This window comes from Euphorbia lathyris, chromosome 9, assembly GCF_963576675.1.
Source record: "Euphorbia lathyris chromosome 9, ddEupLath1.1, whole genome shotgun sequence".
NCBI classification, from domain to species: domain Eukaryota; kingdom Viridiplantae; phylum Streptophyta; class Magnoliopsida; order Malpighiales; family Euphorbiaceae; genus Euphorbia; species Euphorbia lathyris.
Window position 1 is genome coordinate 58,741,437 of NC_088918.1, and position 10,989 is coordinate 58,752,425.

At 35.8% G+C, this 10,989-nt stretch overlaps 1 protein-coding gene across 1 annotated transcript; it reads right to left on the reverse strand.

Annotated features, from left to right (window-relative positions):
* Positions 1–6,153: 6,153 nt before the first annotated feature.
* On the reverse strand, positions 6,154–10,128 carry LOC136205212 (cation/H(+) antiporter 20-like). The gene is made up of 4 exons (XM_065995715.1): positions 9,891–10,128; positions 8,763–9,791; positions 6,811–7,740; positions 6,154–6,665 (listed from the first exon to the last, which is right to left on the reverse strand). The coding sequence occupies exons 1-4, from the start codon at positions 10,068–10,070 to the stop codon at positions 6,303–6,305; spliced, it is 2,502 nt and encodes an 833-aa protein (XP_065851787.1). The 5' UTR covers positions 10,071–10,128; the 3' UTR covers positions 6,154–6,302.
* Positions 10,129–10,989: the final 861 nt, after the last annotated feature.

Here is a 10,989-nt window from a genome sequence, read left to right on the forward strand (position 1 = left end):
TATACTTTATTTATAATATATAAAAAATAGTGACATATTGAGAATTAATATTTATAGTGTGATGTAATTATAATTTTTTGTTAAAAAATTGCAATTTTATAACTAATTAAGATTTTCATATAAAAATTCCAAAAATATATCCGCAGATAAGAGATTATTTTATGGATTTGAATTGGAATATATAAGATTCCATTAATATCGGGCCCATGGGCTAACTGGCCCAGAGTCATAGGTTTCTTTATAAACTTTCAGTTGAGATAAATTATGTTTATTTCCACTCAATTTAGTCTTACTACGATGTTTACTCAACTTTAAAACTGAATATTGTCATTGCTCACACTTAGAGGAAGAGTAATGGTGTCGTGGATTGATTGGCGAATTTCACATATTCTTATTTTTAGATTATCATGAGTTTGATGCGCCTAGTGTAGGCCTCCAAGAAATTATGTCACCTGATGGCAGAGACTCCATGCTTAGTACATAATAATCATGTTTAGACTAATTATTTATAACTATCTAATATTTGTAAAGAATTTCTTAAAATGTCTTGAAAACTAAAAGTATTTTTAGCATCATATTAAATCTGTGACACTGTTTAAATTTTTTTTTTTTGTTTTTAAAAACCAAAAATATAACTCTATATTTGACAAAAGTAGAATAAAAATTTCAAAACTAATTTTACTTGTAATTTCCTCTATATTTATTCAATATTAGTTTGTTGGGTTAAATACATGAATATCATAATTAAATACAAAACTACAACTAAGTCATATCACCAAACTTAATTCTTAATATGCCATATTATTCTCTATATATTATAATTTTACACCATAATTTAAAAATTCTATACTCCAATTCATAAATTATAAACCCTAGAAAATATATTCTAGACTTCTAATTTATAAATTCTAATCCTTAAAATATATCAAGAGTACTAATTTTACTAGTTTGACATAATCCAAAATTATAACTTGACATAGTTATAAATAGTTTTTAAAAGATAAATTTCTGTGTAATTTTCCCTAATTTGTTTCCTGTTTTCTTTTTTGTTTTCTAGGCCGTGAGTCTTCCTTGTTTATAAAAAAAACTTTAAAAATGAATATAAAGTTATGTATTTTTTTGAATAAAAAAACAATGGATTAATGAGCCAAATCATGACAAAATTGTAACAATGAATCAGAAACATAACTCAATAATAAATTAAAAAAGAAGGGCAAGTGGATAAACGAGAAGACTGTGCTAACACATGTGTAATCTCATTCGCTTGCCGCCGTATCCATTTGACTGAGTAAGAGTCATTTGATGTTAGAATCGATCGTATTTGAATAATTCTATCCCCAAATTCAAAATCATCAACAGAGCTAGAATTTATTGCAGCAATCACTTGTTTAGCATCAGATTCAAAAACCACATTCCTTATTTCATCAGCTTCTAGCCATTGCATAGCACGTAATAGAGCTTCGGCCTCACATTCTCGTGTTGTCGGAAAACATAACAAACCCGCACATCTCCCCATTACAAACTGTCCATTTGCATCTCGTACTGCTGCTCCCATCCCCGCACGACCATCAGCGTTAAAGCATGCGACATCAACACAACACGAGAGAAATCCTTCCGATGGCGGGTGCCAAGCCGTGCAACCAGGAGATGAAATATTTCCTGTTACTGTATTTCCGACCCACTGTTCTCCCGTACCAGTCCGATTCCTCAAGGCATTTGCTTCTGACCAATCATTAAGTACTGTGCAAGCTTGAGCCACTAGTTGATCTGTTGTGCGAATGTCATACTGCCAAAGACGGGTATTTCTAGCCTGCCATAAACTCCAAAGGTGCATCAAAAATATTTTTACAATTTGTTCTGGTGCTGCTCTAATCATATTATGAAACCATGCTGTCAGGTTCTCAGCCACCGCCGCCTCCGCATTAATTCGTTCCAGAAGTCCCGCCTTCTGTCACACTCTTATAGCTCCTGCACATTCAATAAAAAGATGCCATCCATCCTCCCAAGGTTCGTTACATATCACACAAGTACTACATACCTGTAACCCACGAAATTGAAGATTCACACGCGTTGGGAGACAATTGCGTGCTAATTGCCAACCAAAATATCGGACCTTTTGTGGAATTTCAGCATACCATAATTTTTTCCAGACTCCCTAAACATGAAATCTTTCACCTGCTTCCATAGTTGTAGCCAATCGGTAAGCACTTTTCACTGTGTAATGTCCCGAAGAATGGAATTTCCATATTAACCGATCCTCAATACTCAACGTACCAATGGCCAGTTTATGAATTTCTGTAATATCTCTATGCTCGAAAATTTCCTCCAACAGCTCTTCATCCCAACCCCCGGAATTATGGATAAACAAATCATTAACTTTCAAATACTCCAATCCTTCCACCATAGGGTTCGTATATAGCCATCATCCTCATTACGTAACCATCTCTCACTCCACACATTTATTGATTGACCGTTTCCAATTTTCCATCTGATTCCTTCTCTAATGATTACTTGAGAACTCCAGATACTTCGCCATATAAAACTTGATGAATGCCCCAATGAGGACCCCATAAAATCCCCTCTTGGATAATATTTAGCTTTGAAGACTTTACTAACAAGTGAAGATGGATTGGTAAATAACCGTCATTCCTGTTTTCCCAACATACCAAGATTAAAGGCTGTGAAATTTCGGAAACTCAGTCCTCCCATCAATTTTGGAGCACATAATCTGTCTCATGCCATCCAATTCAGTCCTCTCTCACCTAACTTTTTATTACCCCACCAAAACGAATTCAGCATTCGTTGTAATTCCTCAGCCATCGATATAGGGAGCATACACTCATGAAATAAAATTGGGATGGCTTGCCCTGCTGCTCGAATAAGTGTAGCCTTACCAGCTTTTGATATTCATTTCCCTCTCCAGCGATGTAGCCGCTGCCATAATCTGTCTCTGAAATGTGCAAAAATTGCTCGTTTCGTTCTGCCCACCAACGATGGAAGACCCAGATACCTTCCCGTATTTAATGGACTAGTAATACCCAAAATGCTAGAAATTCCCATAGCCAGGTCATTTTCCACTAAACATGATTCCAGATTTTTGACAATTTATAGCTTGCCTCGAAGCTAATTCATATGATCTGAGTAATTTTTTTTAACAATCTAGCTTCAGATATGGTAGCTTGGCAAAATAAGAATGCATCATCAGCAAAGAGCAAATGTGAAATTGTCGGCGCCCCTCGCTTAACTCGGCACCCATGCAATAACCCCTTATTCTTAGCTGCCACCAACAATGACATCAACCCTTTAACACACAGCAGAAATAAATACGGTGATAGTAGATCACCTTGGCGGAGCCCTCTTTTTGGACAAACAGGACCAACCAACTGATCATTTATTCTAACCATATATTTCACAGACGATACACAATGCATTATCAAATTCACCCATTTATCTGCAAAACCCAACTTTAGCATCAATTCTCTTAGATAATTCCAACCCACCCTGTCATATGCTTTACTCATATCAACCTTTAGTGCCACATTACCTACTTTCTTAGCAACGTTATTGTTAATGCTATGAATAAGTTCAAATGCAATCAAAACATTGCCATGAATATACCTCCCTTTAATAAAAGCAGATTGATTTTCAGAGATAATCCCAGACAAAAGAATTTTCAATCTATTTGCTAAGAATTTGGAGAAAATTCTGAGTATAACATTACACAGTGCTATTGGACGGAGTTCAGTCATAATAACAGGATTCTCACACTTTGGAATGAGAGTAATGATAGTATTATTAAGCTCAGAGGGGAACATACCTTGATCAAATCATGTTGACCCAGCAGTGAACATATCATCTCCAATTATGTCCCAAAATTTTTGATAAAATCCTGGATTAAATCCATCAGGTCCTAGAGCCTTATCAGGATGCATATCAAATAAAGCTTGAATTCCTGTTTTGTAAGTGGTCGTAGTAATTGCTCATTGTCTCGATCAGTGATGCGTGGCTGCATCAAATCAACCACTTCACTCCATTCACTGTTACTGTCAGAGAAAACCGATTCAAAATACTATATTGCAAGCTGCCCTATCCCATTCTTATCATCGATCCAATCTCCTACATTATTCCTGAGCCCTGTTAAACTGTTCTACTTCCGCCTTCCATTAGCAAAAGAGTGATAAAAACGAGTATTCAGATCTCCCTCATGAAGCCATAAGACTTTTGCTCTCTGTTTCCAGTGATCTTCCTCTTGAACCATAATTCTCACATACTCAGCTCAGGCCGACTCATACTCATCACTATTATTTGTACCTCCCAGATCACGTAGTTGTATTAACTTTGCTTTTAATTGTTCAATTTTCTGACAAAAGTTGACATCACTACTTCTACTCCATCTCATAAGCACTTCTGCCACATGCGCTAACCACGAACTCAGTACCGTTCGCCTATCTGATCCCCATGCCTCCTTTATCACATTCCAAATCTCCTCATCCCTTAGCCATCGTTGCTCGAATCTGAACTGTTTTTGCTTTAGAACAGTTAAATCGGTTGACGTATGTAAGATTATTGGGGAGTGATCTGAAGTGGGAGCAATAGAATTAACACAAAAATTACCAGGAAAACGCCCCCCCCCCCCCACGCTTCTGTACAAAGGCTTCGATCAAGCTTCTCTTAAACTTCATTTGGTTTACCTCTGTGCTGTACCCATGTATACTGATATCCTTGTAACGGAATATTAGTAAGGCCACAATCAGTCAGTGTATCTCTAAATCCCTTATAACACCACTCAGGGTGCTCATTCATCCCTTTTTATCACTATGAACAAGTAGATCATTAAAATCTCCCAAAATAGACCACGGGAGAGGAGAGGCGACAACAAGGCTCCTTAGTAAATCCCAAGAAGTCCTTCGTCTAGCTCTTTCCGGGTACCCATAAAAACCAGTAAGACGCCAGTCTCCATCCCTAGGATCATTTACAGTCAAATCAATGTAATTTGATGAAAATGATCTTAAGGAGCACATACTGGCCTTCCTCTAAAAAGCACATATTCCTCCACTTCTCCCAATCCTATCAACAACAAAATATCCTTCAAAACCAATGCGTACCCTGATAGCTTCAATGCGAGATTGACAGACCAGAGTTTTATACAAGAAAATAACATCGGGCCTATGAGCTTTGATGAGCTCACACAGAATGGGAACTGCCCTAGTGTTGCCCAGACCTTGGTAGTTCCAACTAAAGATTTTCATTGCTCTAGGCATACCATTTGGCCTGCCTTTCCTGTTTGCTGCTTAGCTTTGTTTTGAACTTTCGGGTTTCTCTGTTCTTGCTCACAAGCTTTATTATCATTATCGTTTTCCTGGTTTGGGGATAGATCATCAACTTCCATGGTTTGAATGGTTACCTCCTGTATAGTCTCAATTGGTTTTGGTTGAAATGCAACAAGTTCACCCCTTCGTCTTTTCCTTTCCTCTCCTACTTCTAATCCAGTTTCTGATTGCAAGAGATTAACTGGAGGGATTTCCACATCCTCCTGATCATAAAAGCTTACACCAAAGTTCTTTGATAGATGCTGTAGATTATGTCTAGGAGTTGGTTCCTTCAGCTGTCCCGATGTACTACTACCAGCATTTCTATTTGAGCCATATACCATATTTCCATCGAGTCTAGCCTCTTCCTTCAGCCATCTTTCTCCTCCCATAACACTAGCATGACGTAAGGGAGCTTTTATAGAAGCATTTGTTTGGAACTACATAAATAAGTCTTGAATTTTCAAATTACCATTTATAAAAAAAATCAACTTAAACTACTTTTACCTGTCTAATAAAATAAAATTTAAAAAAACTCAAAACCAAAAAATTTAATTAATTCTTAAAATATATTAAAAATAATAATTTTACTAGTTATAATTCAAATTATTAGTTTTGTAGTTAATTTTTTAAAAGTGAATTTACATGTAAATTTTCCTTTTGAATTGGGCTAAAATTTCTTTTTGTTCCTTTATTTGCTAGGACAAAACGCGTTGGGCTTACCCTCTTTTTAGCCCAATCTATTAGGACTGGACCTTTATTTAGGATGAATCTAATTTACATAAAAAAAAATCATTTTTGAAAAATTAAAAGTATAGTTTATGTTGTTAAAAAAAGATGCACCTTAATTACAAAATTGAAGTGAAGATACTACTAAATATTGGGGTTCATATCATAAGTATATTTCATGCAATTTCTAAATATCATATTACAAATTAAAGATGTAATGCTATATATATTACAGTGAATTCTTGAGAATATTATTTAACCATATTATACGACTGTTGAAGTCTCTCCGACACCGGATGGTACTAGTTTTGTTGATGATGTCTCATCTTCATTTGCTAAATCATGTTCATGTTGTTGAATTACAAGCACCGATGACACAACACCTTGCCCTGACGACAATACATCTCCTACAGGCCCTAACTCCGCATGCTCAGCTTGTCGGCCAGCCAGTTCAGCCACCATGGTCGACGGACGTAACCACCCTTTTCCAACAACAATAAGATGGTAATCTTTGCTTCTTCCTATTTCTAATGCTCCTTCTACAATGTTGCTACTTGTTTTCTCTATGTACTCTGCTATCCCAAACCACTTGCTTCGAAATTCTCCCAAACATGTTTCATCCAATTCCTATTTATATCACAAAAGAAAAGAATTAATACGTCAATTTTGAAAATAATTTCAAAACAACATAAAATGGGAAACTGTTTACATTTTTATGTCAAACATATGAATATCTAAGATTAAAGAAGTTCGAGTTACATTATAACTTCACCTTTTCTTTCTCCGGGTTGGTTTTGGAGGTGGAGACACTGTAAGATTGTTCAGATACCTGAGATGAAGATGTTTGCGACGAAATAGCTTTATCACGTACCTTTTCTCTTCCAACAAATCTAACAACACTAACTTTAATCGCCGGATGTTCAGCCATTCTACCGCCTACCTGCAACGCCTCACGGTCATCAGGTCCACCAAAGAAAATCACACACACCTTTTGAGCCACTGTATTCGGTCCCGGAGTTTGATTCCCATTTCCAAATCCACGATCCACGAAAATCGCCACCGAGCACGGTGCATTCTTTAAAACCCGCTGATTCACCATTCTCCATCCATGCCCCATATTCTCCATTGATTCTTCACCCTCCTCACCTCTCCATTGCTTATGGAAAGGCAAAATCATCATTGTCACTTTCCTACTTTCCGCGATTTCACAAATATCCTCGTGCATTGTTGATAATGGAGAAATTGCTTTTGTAGATCTAACTGAAACACGGCCGAGTTGACTATATGCTTGAAAAGCACCTGCAACTCGGTCGTGCCACTCGCCACGGCGGAGACGGTTGATGAAAGGTAATCCATTTTTGCGTAGGCGTTGAACCATGATTATTGAGGAGGATCGCTCGGTGAGTTCAACGAGATGGATTATGAAGAGTTTGAGTGAAGATTTTTTAGAGCTCCGACTTGACTCAATTAGGGTTATGAGTGAGGGTATGTTTCCTGGTCCGTGAAGACAGGCGAGCATTCGTAACTCGTCCTTAGACTCACCCGGTGCTGCTGAGAAATTTTGGAGCTTGCGGTGATTGGATGTTGAGCTGGCGATGTTGCCACGTGCTGGTTTGTAGATGGCCATGACAGTTGGTGTTGTGATGAAGGTGGTGAATAGGGCCATTAGTACTAGAATAGCAAATACCTCATCATTTAGGACCTGCAACAAAATAATAATTAGAAATGTAATTTAAAAAAAAATTTGAATAACCGGATCTTTGAAACTGTATATTCCTCTTGGCAACAAATCAATAATAAATTTATTTAAATTATCAAAAAAAAATAATAATAATAAATTTATTTAGTTGGGTGCGAAACTGAAATTAAAAAAAGACATAAGCAATATCTACAAAGACCATCGATGAATGAAACTAGATATGTTGATAAGGAAGTGTGAAGATGCATGATGTGATTTCATTAATTATGAGGCATTAAATTAATTTTATGTCAATTAGGATTCAGATGAAATTTAAAATTAATAACAAAGTTATTATACTATCCTATAAAAGTTGTAAATAGGGAGAGAATTATCTATTCCGGATGCGGGTAGGAATGAACACCTCTATTTCTCTACTAACTAGTATATCTTTTAGGATTTAAAAAAAAATAATAATAATATATTTATATAGTTTTTTAGCTATATTTTTAATTGTAATTTTAGATATTTAGATAATTATTTTTTATTTTTATATTTAGATAATTATTATTTATTTTTATATTTAGATATTTAGCTATTTCTCTAATGATTTCTCTAATGATTGATTTATTATTTCTCTTCCAACAAATCAGCTATTATCAAACAAAAAAAAACATGTTAAAATGTTTCACGTATATATTAATTACAATTTTTTTTATCAAAATGTCTAAATATATACCATGTCACTAATATACTAATATATAAACAATTAACAAAAAAAAATGTATTTCTTCAAAAAAATAAAAAAACAAAAAAAAATTGTATCATACTATTTTAATTTATTGACAAACTTGTTTTGAACACGGTTAACTAAGGCATACAAATTTTTTAAAATTTTCGATAAATTATGATTAAAATTGATACGTTAAGATTAAATTTGTATAATTTTTCATAAATTGAGGTTGAACTTACACCTCCTTTAAAATTATAGGGTTAAATACTATCCTTTAAAAAAAATACTACAAAATAAAATAAAAGAAACTGACCTTCTTCTCCTTGCCAATATTGAGAACAATAAGTTCAACCAATCCTTTGGTATTCATCAACACTCCCAGCGTCAACGATTCCCTTGCCGGAATCATAAACATCATCGCCACCACAAAAGTTCCGATTATCTTTCCAGCACACGCCGTCGTTATCACTAGAACCAGAAGCCCCCACGACTTTCCGCCGCGAATGGTTGCCACATCCGTCTTCAATCCACTCGACGCAAAGTAAAGCGGAAGAAGCAATCCCGTCACAAAATCCTCTATCCTCTCTATCAATCTCTCCGCAAAATCACCTCCTTTCGGTATCGTTAATCCGAAAACAAACGCACCGAAAATCGAATGAATTCCGATCAAATCAGTTAAAAAACCCGACACCATTACTCCGGCTAAAGTCAAGCATATATAAGCCTCATCCACCACGTCATGCTCCGGCGAACACTTGCTCGCAACCCATTTCATTGCCGGTCGGATCACAACTAACATAAATACAACGAAAGCTACACCCGAAATCAGTACCCAAATTGAGATTAAAGGACTCTTGTGTTCTCCGGTGCCGTTTCCATCTCCTGCTAAAGCAACGGCTAGGGCTAATAAAATCCACGCTGCGACGTCGTTGAATGCCGCTGCTGCCATTGCTGTTTCGCCGACTTGAGTTGTTAAGAGTTTGAGCTCGGCGAGAATTCGGGCGAGAACCGGAAAAGCTGTGATTGAAAGAGCAACTCCCATGAATACTAAGAACTGACCATAACCGACTTTATCAGCGCCTTCGACGGTTTTTCGGAGGACGAAAGCCACGCCTATCCCGGAGATGAAAGGAAGAGAAATTCCGGCGACTGCAATGCCTAAAGCTCGTTTTCCACTCCGGCGGACTGAGGATAAATCCAGTTCTAGACCGACCAGAAAAAGAAAGAAAAGAAGGCCGATACTTGCAACTGATTCCAATATCGGAATGCTCCATTTGGGAAAAACCCGGTGCATATACACTTTGTTTCGGCCGAAAGCTGATGGCCCCAACAGAATTCCACCCTGAAAAATACAAATATATTAATTTACTTGTAATTAACATTCCAATACCAAAATTAAATAAAATATTAATTGAAAGTAGTAAGAAAAGAAGAGTGGTACGATTATTTCGGCGATGACTTTGGGTTGGCGGATGGGCTTGAGCAGGAAGGCAAAAAATCGGCTGATGATTAAGATTAAAGTGGTTTGAAGAATGAGTAATGGAAAAGCAAAGTCGAGAGGGTTATCTCCTTGCCAGACTCCATTTGATGAGGTTTTAATGGAGCTTATGTTGAATGCCATATTGATACTATTTTGACATTAACTCTACCTGGATTGAATTGGAAAATTGGAAAATGAGTGTACTGTAATTTATAATTGGGATATGGAAGAAGAAGATGTAAATTCAGCAATTTATAGGAACATGTGACTCAATCAAGTGGAATCTCCATGACTTTGACTTGCCAATAAGGGAAAAGGAAAAATATTGAGATAAGTATTAAGTTTGTCTTAGTATAGACTTAGAGATTATGAATTTTGATTTTAACATTATATAAAATGATCTAATGTTAATGTTGTCCATATAGTAGAAAACCTAGTTCAACTTTATCTCCATGTTAGAAATTTTGACTATATTTTATCCAAAAGTTTACAATTCAATACTTTGAGGGATGATAAAATTGAAACAAGTTTATACCACAGTCGAAAATTTAATATTTATTGCCAGTAAAGTTACAATTTTACTAAAGAATGATAAGGAAGTAACTTATTGTCGCATTTTCATATGAGTTCTATAATTTAGAATAAGTGAAATAATATGCAAGTATTTTTTTTTTTGCAAACTTGAGAGTTTTTTTAAATCGCTTTTTGTGTACTACTAACATCATCCAAACAATAAGGGTAAAATGGATGGAAATAAGATAAGGACAAATAAGAAAATAAAGGCTAATGGTAAAACAATAAATAAATAGATGAAAACAGTAAATATCCTTGGGCAAAATGTGACAGTATCACAGAACTTGTTGATGAAGTAAGTCTATATATACTGCGTGTACTGACACGTCGTGGGCTAAATCTCTCGTAACATGTGGCTTTCTCTAGTAGAATTTGAGGCTAGGACCTTACTAGTTCATATGGCGTGTGAATAGATAGAAAAAAAACGGAAAATTTACATCATTTCCACTCGACGCGTGTGGCCTTCCTTCCCCTATTTCTAAACCCT

Coding starts and splice junctions, on each gene's coding strand:
- LOC136205212 (XM_065995715.1), bottom strand. CDS start 10,070: ATGGCATTCAACATAAGCTCCATTAAAACCTCATCAAATGGAGTCTGG. Junction 9,792..9,890: donor AAGTCATCGCCGAAATAATC/GTACCACTCTTC, acceptor TGTATTTTTCAG/GGTGGAATTCTGTTGGGGCC. Junction 6,666..6,810: donor CCAACCCGGAGAAAGAAAAG/GTGAAGTTATAA, acceptor TGATATAAATAG/GAATTGGATGAAACATGTTT.